The following is a 17,043-nucleotide window of genomic DNA, read 5'->3' as shown; positions in this document are numbered from 1 at the left end:
TTTTTCAATTTCAATTTTCATTGTCTATTTTTAAATTGTGTGATCAAAAGATAAATGCGAATAATCTTGTGATGATTTTTTTGTTGTTTTTCTTTTCAATAATCAAATTCAATTAAACGATTACGAGTAATTAAAACTATTCACCGTGAATGAAGATCTTGAGATTCTTGCATGAAAATCATTTGATAATGACAGCAGCAGCAACAGCAACAGCAACAACAACAACAACAATTTGTGTGTTAACCTTGAAAATTTTGTTTTTATGAAGAAGAAGAAAATTTATTTGAAAATGGTAATACGATCATAAATCAGTAGAATATCAATGACAAATCAATGATGACGATGATGATCATGATATAAACAATCGTTCATGGACTTGACATATAAAAAAAATTCTTGAAAAATAAATGAAACAGAATTTTTATCAATTTGTTTTTTTTTTGCTCACAAAAACTGTGCAATAAAAACTTTTGATTTTTTTTCATTCATTCAATTCAAATATGCATATGGAATTGGGTTGTAAAAAAAGAAGAATCTCAAAAAAAAAAAATCAAAATCAATCAATCCCAAAAACGATAGCCAAAATTGTGTCAAATTTATTATTAGCCAAAATTAAACAAATAATGAAATGAAATGACTAGAGAGAGAGAGAGAGAGAGAGAGAGAGAGAGAGAGAGAGAGAGAGAGAGAGAGAGAGAGAGAGAGAGAGAGAGAGAGAGAGAGAGAGAGAGAGAGAAAAAAAAAATGAAATTCAAAATTGATGACCCTATTTGATTTGACCGATTTTTCTCGATCATTCTATATATATTTTATATTGAAACAAAAACTAAACAAATAAAAAAAACAAAACAATCAAATTGGATTGAATTCAATTGAATTGAATACCATACACACACACGACCATTAACAATGTCATATGTAATATGAGTGGATTTTCGGTTGTTTTTTTTTGCCGTGTTGATCTTTTTTTTCGTTTGTTTTGTGTGGTGTGGTAGCCATTGTTTTGTTTTGTTTTTCACTTGTTTGTTATTTCAAATCATTGAATATCTGGATCGCTCAGATTGATCATCGATAAATCAGAGAGAGAGAGAGAGAGAAATCTGCACTGAGAGTACAAACGAATTGATACGAAATTCCGGATTCAACTTCCGCTTCCGTTGGATACATCTTCTTTATTTCCGCAATTTTTTTTCTTCTCTACCAATAAGGTCGTTGTTTGGTTAAAATTTATTTATTCTATATTCTGCCATGTTGTTTCTGGTTATATACACACAAATAGGAACCAAAAATGATGATGGTTTTGTTCCCATTTTTTTGTTGTTATTGTTGTTGCTGGCCAACTTTGGTTCACTGGTCGTTCTGGTTTCATTTTTCCTGGCTATGGCCAGTATGCCTGCACACACACACACACACACATAAACATCAATTGGTCGCCATCATCATGGATGATAATTTACAAGCGATGACTTATCGTCGTTCATATATATAAAAAAAAACATGACAAGCAAACAAAGAAGAAAAAAAGACGCATCCATTTTCAAAAATAATGGGGTCAAATACATACAGAATTGTTCTGTTTAATGGTTGGTCGTTCGTGTGTGTGTGTGTGTGTGTGTGTGTGTGTATGTTCCAGAACATCATTCGACCGATCAAAAAAAAAAAAAAAAAACGACCAGTAAACAGAACAAGAATAACAAAAAAAGAACATGAAAATTTTTTGTTGAACTAGAAACGAAAATTTGGAACTTAAAGATCATCATGATGATGATGATGAAAGAAAAAAAAACATACGAATTGTTCAAGTCAAATCAATCGGCACAACAACAACACAAATTATGTGTGTGTGTAAATGACCTTGTTACACTTTTCAACAATCCATCTATTTATCCGTCCATTAGAATTCACAATAGTAATTCGATGTTCTCTATAACAAAAAATAAAAAAAAACCATGTTTGTTATGATCATCAAGCATGACCAGAATATTCATTTTCGACCAAATTGACTGGCTAAAATGACTGCTGTGTTTGTGTAATAATAACAATAACAACAGCAGCAGCAGCAGCAGTATCAAATCAGCTAAAACGAAATTTTTTTCTCTTGATCCATTGCAATCCTAATGCTAATCTCTCGCTCGCTATCTGAATTTAGTACGTTCTAGAATCTAGATGTATTTGTGTTTTTTCTTTGGTGTTAAATCAAGTGTTGAATGCAAGCAAAAAACAAACAAACAAAAAGTATTTGGAACATATCTCTGCATGGCAATGTTGTTTTATCATCAATTCATCGATTTATCTACCAAAAAAAAAAAAAAAAAAAAATCAATAGTTACTTAAACTAAACCAAAATGATATCGTTTTTTTTTACTCTGATCTAAAAAAAGAAATCCACAATAAATAAGTCACAAGTTGATACACACACACAAAGAATTCATTTTTTTCTTGTTTTGATCATTAATAACCGTAATCAGTAATGAATCCAATGAATTCTTGATTCTTTGCCGTTTGTGGCTATGGAAAGAAACGGAAAAAAATGACCAAAAATAAAGTCTTGTCATTTAGTGGGGAAAAAAATCCAGAATTTGACGATATTTAAAAAAAATGGTAAAAAAGTACATCAAACTATTCATTTTTTTTTGATGAAAAATACGTAAAAAAAGAATATTCTGTCTATATATACATCAACCATGTACATACATATGGGGATTTTACAATAATAAAAAAAATACAGTTCAAGTCATGCCAAGTCGATCCAAGACAACCGAATCGATGATGCGCAAGTATGTATGTACAAGCATCGCACACATATGAATAAATTCTGGTTGTCTGTTCAAGGTTCTTTCTGTGTATTTTATTTATTTATTTGATATAAATTGGAGCTATAGCATCATTATATTCATTCAATGTTTTTGGTTGCATTTTTTTTATTATTATTTTATTTCAAGTTTTTCACGTGAATGTAATGAAAATATTCTCTCTCAGTATATGTATGGTATATTATGGACATTACTTTTCAAATTGTCGATATGAATATCAAAAATAAATTGACGCGCGCACATTTTGCTGCCACCACTTTTCAACCACTTGTTTCAATATTTTCATTCGATTATTATCTCATCAACAAACACACACACACACACACAATCAGACAGTATATAAACGAGAATCGAATCGAGAACTGACTATTATTGATCATTTTGATGAACGAAACGAAATGGAATAAATTCTTTTCATCACCATCAAAGAATCTTATCAAGAATTTTTTTTCCATTTATTCCAACGAAAAAAAAAACAAGACAAAACAAAATGAAACCATCATTCATCAACATTATCATTGTTGTTTGTTTCAATGAACAAATTTTACAATCTTGACAAATTGAATTTTCGAACCAAAAAGTTTTTTTTTCACATCATCATTGCTTTGTATTTTTTATGTGTCATCATCACGGTATTTATTTGTTTTTGTGACTTAACACCACCATCACCGCTATTTTGACCATTGTGCGTTTGTTTAATTTTGGTAATTTTTTTTTGAAAAAAAATTTGATAATTTTTAACCATTAAAAAATTTTTTCCTCCCCCTCTCTCTACCCCTGTCGAATTTTCATATTTGTGGGAAAAAATGCAGCGAAAAAAATTTTAATCTAAATCGAACCTAACAAACAAAAAAAAAAAAACGAACGAACGAACGAACTGATCCAATCAGAAAAAATGGCTCCACGAATGTCATTTCCAAGGCTTGGATTTCATTGGCAAAACAAAGAACGTATCTATCTTCAATTCAAGGTGGCCGTATTTGGTAGTTCTCGTGTTGGTAAGTGTGTGTTTTGTTTTCCATTTTTTTCTGTCTGTTAAAGATGAGTTTTTTTTTAAATTCCGCTTTTCTAAAAAAAAACAAGAAAAAAGCCATTTTAACCACATTATTAGAAATAGATTATTGAAATAGAAAAAAATTTAACCTTGCATTGTTGTTGTTGTTGTTGTTTACTTGTTTATCGTGTTTACACACACAGATGCAAACACACACACACACACACACACATGCCAAACACTGTTATTTTCAATGTCAACATTTGAATAACAATGATCCAAGAGAGAAAAAAAAACAATAACAACAACAACAAAAAAATGAATTTTTTTTTCGCCTTGAATCCATCATCAAAAATGATGAAGGTCTTGGCCGATCCAAAAAAGATGAAAATGAAAATGAAAAACAATTTTTTTTCGGCTTAACAAGTCCGATTATAGAATTATTATTAGGTTATTATTCAAAAACAGAAAAAAATGATGCTTGCAAAAATCAATGTCAATAACCAAATTCTGTTATTCTGTTATTGTCTTGCCAAACGAACAAAACAAAACAAAATAAAACACCGTGTACCCTAAGATTAGCCTGGAACTGAAAAAAAAACATACTTTTTAATCGTAATGAATTAAAAAAAAAAAAACGAAAACAAATGTCCAGATTCAATCACCAATCACCAATCACCAATCATCATCAATTATTATTATTATTATGTCATTGTACAATGTGTGTCAGCAAGCAGAAAAAAAATTAAATATAAAACTTGATGCTAAATAATTACACTGAAATTGTTCAGCAAAATTCAGATTAGTGAAATTGCATAAACAAAAAACACAATAAGACTAATGCACATTGAACATCATAAACATTGGCTTATTATTATGCAATTTGTACTTTTTGATTCTAAAAAAAAAAAAAATCTAAACGAAATGAAATCCCTTGATTCTCGCCATATCTTCTATACATGTCCTGTCCATGGTGCCAAGTCATTCCGATAATGATGGTGATGATAATTTTATGATACAAACACATTAATAGAGGATCTAAATTTTTTCCAGTTACTTTTGTATTTTTTGATAACAATTACAGAACAAAAAAAACAATAAATTTCAAATCAAATTTTGCTTTCCACTATAAATGTGGATAATACATTGAACAATGGTTGCACAAGTTTTTTTCTGATCACTTGCATCCACCAGAATGCAAAAGTACATTCGGATTTTTTTTTCATTTGACGGACACAATAATTTTTTTTTTGCCGCAATTCAGCAGAATTTCTTTTGTTTTTTCATTTCATTTTATTTTCAAGTTTAATGTCACTGTCATTTCTGTTACCTTTGGACAAATGAAGCCGATATAGTGCGTTGAATCTTGTGATTCGTGTCTGTGTGTGTGTGGTGACGATTAATAAAAATTTTTCAATGATAAAAAAAAATGTATGAAAGACGTTCATCTTCATAATCCCTGATATATGAAATTGTGCAATACTGTATAGATTAGATAGATAGATAGATAGATAGATATTGATGGATCTAGACATTTTTTTTCTCATTTCCTGATTTCATATTATCATGGCATGTCATGTCTAGTTTTCATTTTTCATTTTGCAACACACACACACACGAGCAGAAAGAGAATCTTCTTATTCTTGTTTTTAATTTTGTCATTGATGATTAAATTTTTTGAAATGATCACCATCATCATCATCATGGATGGAGGTCATAAACCTTTTATCATCAACGACGACGACACGATCACATTTCAAGTTCAAAAACTTTTTTTTCATTTATATGATAAACAAAGGATTGTCTCTCTCTTTTTCTCTCTCATTAATTAATTAACAATTTCGGCCTTTATTAAATGATGATGATGATGATCAGATTACACTCACGCTAATATTAGACAGATTTATTCTTAGCAAATGGAGAAAAAGTAATTGAAACGAATGAAATAGATAGATATATATCCATTGTGATACAAAAATAATCCCAATTCCATTTGTGTTGACATGTGATCAGTAATCAATTATTCAACAACATCAGCAACAAGAATGATGGATCGATTATATCGAGAATATATCCGTGCATTTTTACGTTGGAAATTTAATAAATCATGATGATGATGATGATGATGATGACGATTTGATCATGGCATGGCATTGAATTTCATTTTTGTCAACAAATTTTTTTTTTCACAAAAAAAACCAAATCTTATTTTTTTTTTGTTGCAAATTTGATTCCAAAAACAAAACAAAAAAAGACCAGGTGTTCAACATTCAGAATATTCTTTTTTTTGTTTTGATAAAAAAATGAACCCAAAAAAAAAATTCGGCCAACAATTCTGTTATATTTGGAAAAGTTAACCCTTTTTTTCCCACACACACACACACACACACACACACATACAAAAATTATAAGACGCAATTTCAAAAAATTCTCTCGCATTCCATTCTTCGATGATGATGATGATGTTTTTTTTTTGTTGGAATTTGATAGGGCGAGAATTTTTTTTTTATTTATCAATCAACCACTGAAACAAGGGATGCCTACCCGTGTAGTTTATGAAATTGAACCGAGAAAAAAAATTCAGATCAAAGACTTTTTTTTTTATTCCCGCACATTCCGTTTGTTATGCGTTTCATCAACATACATGCACACCGACACACACACACACACACATCCATTACAGCTAAATGGATGGACGATGTAAACGAAACTACGGAATTTATTCATTGATAACGAATAGAGAATTAAGTTCAAAACAAAAGTACAACGACAACATACGATGACAACATTCAAACTATATGGGAAAAAAAACCTCAATATTGCTGTCATTCAAAAAAAACGGCTGGAAAGAAAATTTTCGTTTTCTTGCATACATGTATGGATATTATGAACATACACACACACACACACACAATATTTGAATGATAAAAGTTTCGATGCCATGATAACGGGATTTTCTTTCGTGTGTCATTCACCCTTATTCAATTTGTTTTTATCAGTTTAGCAAAAGATAGAGTTAAGCTATACATGAAAATGTGTGTGTGTGTGTGTGTGTGTGTGAGTGTTTTTACATTTCCCGTATACTGACATATTACACACACACACACACACAAACACAACGATATATTTTACATTTATTGTTATCATTGATATCATCATGATGGAATTTGATTCCCGTCTTATCGGTAATTTGATGATGATGATGATAATGATTCAGAACTAGAACCGGAAAAAAATGGTTAACGCACATTCATATACTAATCAAAATGTTGTTGTGTACACACACACACACACACACATCTTACTATCGTTTATTACGGACAAAAAAAATTGAGAGAACAAGTGAAAACACATTTCACACGCATCAACGTTTTCTTTTTGCTATTGTTGTTGTTGTTGTTGTTGTTGTTGTTGTTGTTGTTGTTGTTGTTGTTGTTGTTGTTGTTGTTGTTGTTGTTATTGTTCAATTGTTTCCGGATCCATTCATCAATCGGTTATAGTGATTTAGATATGGATCAGAAAAACAAAAATACCAAAGTGGCTTAAAAGTTCATTGATATCTTTCTCACTCTCTCTCTCTCTCTCTTTCTCTCTCTGTCAGAAATCTCAAATGATGATGAATGATGAATAATAAATGAATGAATTATAATCAAAGAATAAAGAATGAATATTCACAAAGAAAATGCATCTAAATTTTTTTTTTCACAATGATGATTCTGGCCAGAATGAATCACACATGGTCATTCACATTAGAATTTTTTTGGTTGTCGGAATCCATATAAGAATCTCATAATGGATCTGTGTGCGTTTTTTTTTTCGAAAGTGTCAAATTATTATTTTGTTGAATTAAATTTTTAAATTTTAAATTTCTAAATAATGATAGAATCTATTCTGTGATTGAAATTTGATTCTTGATTTTTTTCAGGCAATTTTTTTGTCTACCTTTTTAAAAAAAAAATTCGTTTCAAGTAAACGACAAGAATTTGTCATAAAATTAATTAATGTTTGATACCTGATAAGAATAGGTAGTAGTAGTAGTGGTGGTAGATGAAATAGAGAGATAAAAAAAAATCCATCCAGATGATTTGAAATTTCAAACCAAAAAAAAAAAAAAAAAAAAATTAGCAAACAAAAAGAGAATTATTCAATCTCCTGAATGTTAAATCAAAAAATGGAAACGTTTTGACAGCCACTAATGAAGATGATGATGATGAGAACAAAAAATGTTTTCATACATCCTAAATTGAATTTTTTTTCTCCAGAAAATTCTATAAAATTCTAAATTGAATTCAAATCAAATTTCTAATTTAACTGACTAAATTAAACTGAAAAAAAATAATAATAAAATATTCACTGTCAAGGGCAATTTTAAATTGTTTTTTTTGTCAGTTTTTTGTTTACGGCTTTTTTTCTCATTGTTAATCAACAAATTCTGGTTTCTAAAGTTATATTCTTTTTATTCCAGAATCTATTAACATTTTTATTTGTTCTACCCAATTCTACTTTGGAATGAATGAATGAATGAATCAGACAAACCGAAAATAAAAAGAAGAAGCCAGTAAAATTAGCATGTATTTAACGAATTGAAAAAAAATGTACTCATTCAATGTATTAGATGCAAAAAACAATACAAATTATCATCATCATCATCATTTGTTTCAATATGGAATATATTGACACAATGAAAATGAAAATGGTAGCAATGTATATTTGACAGAATGAATCAACATTCAAAAACAAAACTTTTGTCGTTTTGTTTTGTTTTTGTTTTTGTTTTTGTTTTTTTTTTCAAAATTCTATTCTGAATTCATCCATTGTCAGATTGTGTATTTTACAACACACACACACACACACAGACAGACATTTTCCCATCATTGATCGATTGTTTATGTTTTGATTATCAGAATCAAAAAAAAAAAAAAAAAAAAAAAAAAAGAAGAAAGAATGCGAAAAACATAGGGTCACACACACACACATGACACATGAAATGTTTGTTTGTTTGTGTTTGTAAAAAAAAAAATCTCATCGGGTGCAATAAACTTTTTTTTTCGAGTTTCTATTGTTTTTGTTTTTCCAAACAATTCTCTCTGTCACTCAATATTTTTTTTCCTTCCTGAATGTTTATTATTCTTTGTTTTTAGCTATATGTATGGGGAAGGGGAGTGGCAAATGTTTTTATTTTCAATTCTGTCTATCTTGTGATCGATTTTAATGTGTTTGATGATGGTGAAAAAAAAAACAAATAACACACACACACACATAGAATAAGCCGTCATAATCATAGGATTCCAATGAATACCCACTAGGGATAACAATCATGTTGGACTGTTGGTTGGTTGGTTGGTTGGCTGGTTGGTTGGTCCTAAAATTGTTATATATTGACAGATTGTGATTTTTTGTTTTGTTTTGTTTTGTTGTCTTTCCGGTTCAAATGATTGGTTAATGACTGTTTTTTTGGATAAAATTGAAAATGAAAACCAAAAAAAAAAAAAAAAATGTATATATCGATCTCGACAAACAAACAATGACAATTTCCAAACAAAATATAAAAAAAAATCAATGGAATTTTTCTTTAATTATCATTTTGTTTGTGATTTAATTCAGTGTTTCATGTAATTCGTTCATACACACACACACACACTCACACACAATGCAACGTGATCATCATTGGATCATTGATCTGCTTTCTCTCTCTCTTTCTCTCGGGAATGTTGTTCCAGTAACAGTTCCAAGAGAAGTGAAAGAATCATAGGGTTTATCATCATCATCATTATTATCAATGTAACAGTAGCTATTTTTAGAATTTTCTATTTTGTTTTTGATCCATTGTTTTTTTTTTTGCTATTAATATTTCAAAGAAACATTTTTTTTTTTTTTGGATTACGTGATATGATATGATTCTGAATCTGAAAATTCTGTTTAAATAAATTCATATATTCAGTATATTAATGGTATATTTTTTTCGTATTTTTTTTATCTCATTTGATTCAATCAGGAAAAACATCAATAGTACGTAGAATTTTACCTACATCAACATTTGTTGATGAACATATACCAACAGTGGAAGAATTGCATCAAGTTGAATTCAAAACACGTAATTCAGATATGACAATTATGTTGGATTTACTTGATACATCGGGCACTTATCCATTTCCTGGTAATTTTATTATTTAACAATTTTAAACACTGACAATTATTCATTTATCAATTGTTTTCAAATAGCAATGCGTGATCTAGCCATACAAACAGCCGATGCATTCATACTTGTTTATGCAGTGGATGATCAAGAATCATTGGATGAAATTTGCCGCCTTAAAGAACATATTTTGAAGCTACGTGGACCAAATATTCCACCATTAGTTGTGGTGGCCAATAAAATTGGTTTGTATATTTTGTTTTGTTTTTTTTTTTTGAATTTTCAAATCAATTAAATTTGTAATACGTTATTGTTTCATCGATTATAGATTTAACTGAATCTCGTGTCATCGATGTTAATCTTATTGATTCGATCATCAGTATTGATTGGGAATTTGGTCATGTTGAATGTTCAGCGAAAAACGATGAAAACGTTAAACGTATTTTGAGCCAATTATTTCGTCAAAAATTGATTAATGAAGCACGACGAATGGAAAAAGAAAAAAATGTGACCAATACTGCTACTACTATGACCAACACCAACAACAACAACAGCACACATACTTCATCATCGATTGATAAAGGAAGTGAATCAGATCCAGACATTTCACCATCACGATCATCAATATCGTCGGAAAAATTATTTTTCGGCGATGATTTCTATGGAAGTTGTAATAGCCTTAATGATTCATCGAGAAAAAATTCTCTTAGTGATACAGATGAATTTGAATATAGACTACGAAATGGATTCAAAAATAATAACTGTACAATTTCATGATGATGATGATGATGATGAAATGAAACACACACGTACACACACCACGAATTTATACCACGATTATATATGATATTTATTGATCCAAAAAAAAACAAGACGAAACAAGAAGAAAAAAATTCAAAATGGTAAAACCAAAAAAAACAAAAACAAAAAATTCTGTTTACAATTCCGGACACTAGAGGGCGTACCTGGTGGGAATTTTTTTTTTTGATTTTTGTTTTTTGTTTTCAAAAAAAAAAAAAAAAAAAAATTCCCAAGGAATGCAATTCTCTCCATTTATTATTATTATTATTATTCTATACACTGGTTCTCTTTTATTCCTCTTTATTCTTTTTTTTTTTTTTTTTTTTTTTTGGATAACCCTTTACAACAACAACAAAAAAACACTTTGAAAAGTCAAGAACATTTTTACACAATTCTTTACTATCGTTACTTCTATATGTCAGTCTTTTATTTTACACATGATGATGATGATGATGATGACGATTTTCTTGCATTCATCAAGATTCTTTCTTTTTTTCTTTGGTTTGGCGCGCAATTTGAAATTTTACCGTTTTCATAATTTTAGATTTTTTTTTCCTGTTTCAATGACCATCGGCCATTGATGAACAAATGTACCGTAGATCATCGTTTTGTGAATTGATTAATTTTACCAAAAAAAAAAAATTTCTTGTCACCATTCAACATATTGTTTTATTGTAAAACAATGTTTTTTGATTGAAATTAAAATTTTCTTTTTTTTTCATTACAATTTTGTGTTTTAGGGAAAGAAAAACAAAAATTTTGTTTCATTTTTTTTTGGTTTTTGGTTTTTTTTAGTCCTGGAACATGAATTTTTGAAAAGGGTCGAAATATTTCCATATTTTTTGTTTTTTTTTTTGAATCATTTCGTTGATCATCATGATGATTGAGAATTTTGTTTACTTTTTTTATACGTTTCAAGAATAACGTCATATGCTTTTGACCACGATTCTTTGGCTTGATCATCCATTATGTTGGTGCCTAATTTATCCATTAATAATTGTACTAAAGCCAATTTAAGATTTTCAAATTGTTTAAGCTCGATATTACGTTGTACATGGCTTATGATGATTTTTTGTAAATTTTCTTCAAACATAATTGGATCATTAAGATTGTCAACAATGGATGATAATGCTGTCATAACACGACCGGCATGCATTTTTAATGTTGAACTTTTCAATACAGCTTCTATATCTTCATGGTTGTCGAATGGAAACAGTTTTACATAATCAGGATTGGCTTCAAAAAATCTACATCCACACACACACACATACACACAGGTGAACAAAAAAAAAAAAAAATTATGACAAATGAACAAAAATTCAAAACATTCATGTACACAACATACTTTCGAAATAAATCAACACCAGCTTGTATAGAATCAGCGCGGACCATTGTCCAAGTTTTTTGGATAATTTCCGTATCTTTTTCCGTCAACGTCATTGTTGTTTTTGATGTTTTTTTTTGGAAGTGATAACTCACAATTGATTAAAATGAAAATGAAAAACTTTTAAAAATTTAGAAATTAGAGAGAGAAAAGAAAAATCAAATTCTGTGTTGTAAAGAAAAGCAAAAAAAGGTCATATTACTATTAATGCTGCTGCTGCTGCTGCTGCTAGTTCTACTACTACTACTACTTTAAATGCCGCTGCTGCTTTTATAATAAGATACAAGAAAATTTTTCAAGTATGATTCGATGACAGACGACGATATAATGATGATGATAATGATACGATGATGATGATGATGATGGTGATAATTAGTTAATCACAAATATTGACAATAATGATGATGATGATGATGATGATAAATTTCAACAGAAAAATAAGAAATACCCAGAAAAGCCAGATAAACACACACACACACACACACACACACACACACAGAGACAGAGAGAATGAATTGAAATTCTAAAAAAAATTTGTTTATATTTGTCAAATGTTGTTTTTGTTGTTGTTGTTCATGAGGTGAAAAATAACAACAACAACAATGATGATGATGATTAGAAATTAAAAGAAAAAATATGTATTCAATGTCAAGTACCACATGTACACACACTTGAACGATAAAATTGAGAATCAATCAATGTAATGTTAGAAAAAAAAAATGATGATGATGATGATGATGATCATCAAACATAGAAATTATCATCATCAACCATTTTTAAATCATCATCATCATCATCATAATGATGATCGTTGTAACTAATACCCAAACATGGCCGCACACACACACACACACACACACGCACACAACCGCAATGATTACCACAATATTATTATTCACAAACGACGTTTAATTCTTAATGCAATATAAAAAATAATTTATTGCCGTGAAAAAAGAAAAAGAAGAAAAATGAACAGAATCCAGAATATGGCTTAAAATGGCTTATTAAAATATTCTTTCGATTTTCGTTTCCAATAAATCTTTTTTTTTTTTTGGCAAAAAAAAAAAAATTATTTTAGATTGCGGGTGGTGATGAAAATTATGGTCTATAATTATCGTCGTATGATTGGAAACTTTTGATTTATACGATACACACAAATGAAAGAGAAGGACAAAAAAATTGTTGTTGTCGTTGTCGTGGTTGTTGTTGAAATTTTTCAAACGCAACAAGAGGCGGAGCAAAAATAATTAAAAAAAAAAGTCACACAACTTTTTTTTTTCGTTGATTCATCATCACCATCATCATCATCATCATATTTGTAGAAAACTATGGCTATATGGATGAATATAATTTTTGTTGCTGTTGTCGTTGTTGTTGTTGTTGTTGTTGTTGAAGTGATGATTGATTATTGAAAATATGAATATGTATGAATAAATTTGTTTATTGTGTATGTGTGTGTGTGTACACAGAAGTTTTCTTCTTTTTTTTTCTGGGTTAAATTGAAATTTTCATATATCAAACCACTTGTCGAATAATCGTCGTTAAGTGTTTGTTTTGATCATGTGATCCAAAAGAACAGTAAAAAAAAATATGAAATTTTTCCAATTTCAAGAAAAAAAGAAAAAGTTGCGTTTGTTTTTTTGCAAACTTTGTAGCTTTAGGATAAATGAATGAATGAATGAATGAATCTCGACATTGAAAATCAGATCATCATCGAATAAATTTGCAATTGAAATTATAACGGAAACAATTTCATTCGATGTGTGTGTGTGCATGTGAGCTAGAAATCTATCTGATGATGATGATGGTGATCCCGGTTTCTAGTTGGATAAGATTTCCATCACCATTATCCATGTGGAACCTAAATAAACAAACGAACCGAATCGAACGACAAACATTTGATGATGATGATGATGATGAACAACAACAACAACAACGATATTTCTCATATATATACCAATATATACCCGGAACGGAATTATATTAATAAAAACGATGTGTGTATGTGGGTGTATTTTGATGATGATCATGCGTCATTCAATCCAATCCAATGGTTTTGGATCGATTGATTTTTAATTGGAAATCATTCCACCAAGTAGGATGTAGAAAATAAAAATAACTATCATACGATCATGTGTTGCAATCGGCGTGTGTGTGTGTGTGTGTGTGTGTGTGTGATTGATGCAGAATTGCCATAGAAAAAAAAATAAGTCACTTTGGTATATATGGATGTGGATTCTATTTATTTTTTCCCCCCTGTATCCATAGAGAGTGTAGTTTCAAGGCCAAAAATAAACACAGTAAATAAAAATATTATAATGGAATTCACATCTTTACACAAATTGTATATTTCTTTCTCTCTCTCATTCGTTCTCTTTTTTTTTTTTTTTTTTGATTTGAATTAACCGTAATTGATTTCCATTGATTTTCAAATTGAATGGTCATTTTTTTGCGTGTGCGTGTCTATATGTGAGTGTGCATTTGACATCACAAGATCTTTATCATCATCATCATCATCCGTCTTATCAATCATGATCAACTATAATTGACATTTATTTATTCATGCTAAAAAAAAATAATGATTCTGATTTTTGTCATTGACACATACACAGAGAGAAATATAAATTGATTGAATTGAAATTTGTCACTTTTAATTTGACATTTTTTTTCCATCATCATCATCATCATCATTTTTATTACATTTGATCTGGTGATCATGATGATGATGATGATGATGATCACCAGATCACCAGATCTTAGGCAATTTGGGACAATCACCGAATGAATTCTCGTTGGAAGAAGAAGAAGAAAAAAAACAACAAATTGATCATCATTGCAAACACGAAAAATGAATTATCCAAACACACTGTAGAACGAAAATGGTGAAAAAAAAAGAAAAGAAAAACCATATTAGAGTTTCAGTGCCATTTTTTTTCTGTTTTTGTTGTTCACTTTATTATTCTGGTGTGTGTGTGTGTGTGTGTGCGTTTGAAATTTTACCTAAAACCATTTTTTCCTTCTGATAATGAATGTAGCAATATCAAATTGTTCAAACGACGAGAAAAAAAAATTTTTTTTTTGCCATTAGGCAACTTGTTAATGCTGTTGTTATATATATATAACAATACGACCATATAATCATAATATAATTGAATTTGAAACTTTTTTTTCTCCAGTTTTTTTTTCTCGTTGATCGAAACAACAACAACAAATGTTCGATTTGGAAAAGTTGATTATTTTTTTTTCTGTTTCTATTTTTGTTCACCAGAATAATTCAATTCTCTTGAACAAATACTACTATATATACACAATGGTAATTGAAAATTCGATGGCCGTTAGATGTGTATAAAAATTTGTTTGTTTGTTTGTTTGTTTTTTTTTTTAAATCATTGTAAATTGAATTTGTTTTTTCATTTCATTTCCTTTCATTTGTTTGTATTTGAGTAAAAAAAAAACAAACACCAGAGCAGAGACCAGAGATTGCAAAAATAAACGATGAATAATCAATATGATAATCTTTATGTAGGTGAAGGAGGAGAAGACAAAGTAGGTGGTGGTGGTGGTAGTAGCGGTGGTGCTCTAGGATGGCGATCTCATCATCATTATGATGATGTTGATGATAATAATTCGAATGGCAGCACCAGAAACAGCAACAATATGATTAGAGATCAACGTAATTCAAGTAAAACGAAAAATTATCCATATTTTACAATTATTTTAAGACAAAAATTACCTATCCAACTAATAACTAATGGTAGTAATAATGATGAAACGAACAACAAAATGGTGGCCACAACAAAAACCACTGGTGATAGTGGTGAAAAAATGAAAAATTCATCATTAACAAACAGAAAGAATATGGACAATAATAATGATGCTGATGATGTTGAAAATGATGATGGACAGAAACAACGAAAACGTTGTAAAAATCAACAAAATTTATTGAATAATTTTGAATTTACAACTGCATGGCAAATTTGGCTACTGAATGATGTGAATGAAAATTCATTTGGTGATTGGAATGTAAAACGATTTGGTATGGCAACAAAAATGGCACGAACATTTTGGTCAACGTATTCACAATTACAGCAACGATTATTATCGACAAATGATGATAATAATCTATTGTCCACTGTGATGATATTTCGTGATTCTATTGAACCAAAATGGGAAGATCAATGTAATGCTGGTGGTGGACGATGGTTTTTTGATATTAACTACATCCATTCATCATCACAATCATCATCGTCATCATCATCATCATCATTATCAGGGTTGAATCAGCAACAATCAATCAATCAACAATTGGAAAATTTTTTCATAAGTAAAAATTATTGGACCGAATGTTTACAATTAATCATGAGTGGTTCATTAGGCGATTATGATTGGAATATTGTTGGTATGATATTGAATTTAAAACCAACCAAATATCGTATATCATTATGGATACGTTCATCAACAAATTTTGATCAAATAATTGAATTGGGTAAACAACTCCGTAAACGTTTAAATTTACAATGTCAGATAAAATTTGAATTACATACAGAAAATGATGTTGTAAACAGCAATTCTGGTTCATCATCAGCCGCATCGATTCCGGCCAGATTCAACAATAGTGTTGGTGGCTGCAGTAGCTCAACCAATGATGCTCAATAGTTCATTGTGTTCAATGGAAAAATATTAATCGGATGATTGAAATAGGAATATCGATATTTGATAAACAAAGAAAAAAAAATTATCAATAAATCGATTGATTGAACAGTAAGAATTGATTAAAATTTCCATGTAGTACATCACGTATTTGATTTGATAAAATTTTGGTGTTTCAAAAATCATCATTGTTTTTTTTTGTGTATGCGCACGTGTATTTGTAATTGTTGTGTATGCATCCACATTATGTTGAATCCACTAGATC

At 29.4% G+C, this 17,043-nt stretch overlaps 3 protein-coding genes across 7 annotated transcripts in view; 2 read left to right on the top strand and 1 right to left on the bottom strand.

Moving 5' to 3' along the window:
* Positions 1-2,966: 2,966 nt before the first annotated feature.
* On the top strand, positions 2,967-11,360 carry LOC124494345 (ras-related protein Rap-2b). 2 transcript variants are annotated; one of them, XM_075731794.1, is made up of 5 exons: positions 2,967-3,498; positions 3,626-3,811; positions 9,803-9,964; positions 10,030-10,188; positions 10,272-11,360. In XM_075731794.1, exons 2-5 carry the CDS (start codon positions 3,709-3,711, stop codon positions 10,718-10,720), a joined length of 873 nt encoding a protein of 290 aa, XP_075587909.1. In that variant the 5' UTR covers positions 2,967-3,498; positions 3,626-3,708; the 3' UTR covers positions 10,721-11,360. The 2 variants fall into 2 exon arrangements, with proteins under 2 accessions (XP_075587909.1, XP_075587908.1); XM_075731793.1 differs by having other exon boundaries at positions 2,967-3,517.
* Positions 11,361-11,386: 26 nt separating this feature from the next.
* The window catches only part of glob1 (globin 1), a 57,680-nt gene continuing 52,023 nt past the window's right edge, over positions 11,387-17,043 (bottom strand). For 2 of the 4 annotated variants that reach the window (XM_075731797.1, XM_075731796.1), the window contains exons 2-3: positions 12,090-12,206; positions 11,387-11,991 (exon numbers count right to left, since the gene is read on the bottom strand). In XM_075731797.1, coding sequence (XP_075587912.1) covers positions 11,619-11,991; positions 12,090-12,184 — 468 coding nt within the window. In that variant the 5' untranslated portion in view covers positions 12,185-12,206 and the 3' untranslated portion in view covers positions 11,387-11,618. Of the gene's footprint in view, positions 11,992-12,089; positions 12,628-17,043 lie in introns of those variants that run through there. The other 2 variants (XM_075731795.1, XM_047056536.2) reach the window with 2 other exon arrangements.
* Positions 15,618-16,924, top strand: LOC124493575 (uncharacterized). Its single transcript, XM_075732318.1, has one exon. The coding sequence runs from the start codon at positions 15,624-15,626 to the stop codon at positions 16,782-16,784; it is 1,161 nt and encodes a 386-aa protein (XP_075588433.1). The 5' UTR covers positions 15,618-15,623; the 3' UTR covers positions 16,785-16,924.

This window comes from Dermatophagoides farinae, chromosome 6 (genome assembly GCF_024713945.1).
Source record: "Dermatophagoides farinae isolate YC_2012a chromosome 6, ASM2471394v1, whole genome shotgun sequence".
NCBI lineage: Eukaryota > Metazoa > Arthropoda > Arachnida > Sarcoptiformes > Pyroglyphidae > Dermatophagoides > Dermatophagoides farinae.
This window is presented reverse-complemented; position numbering and strand designations above follow the sequence as displayed.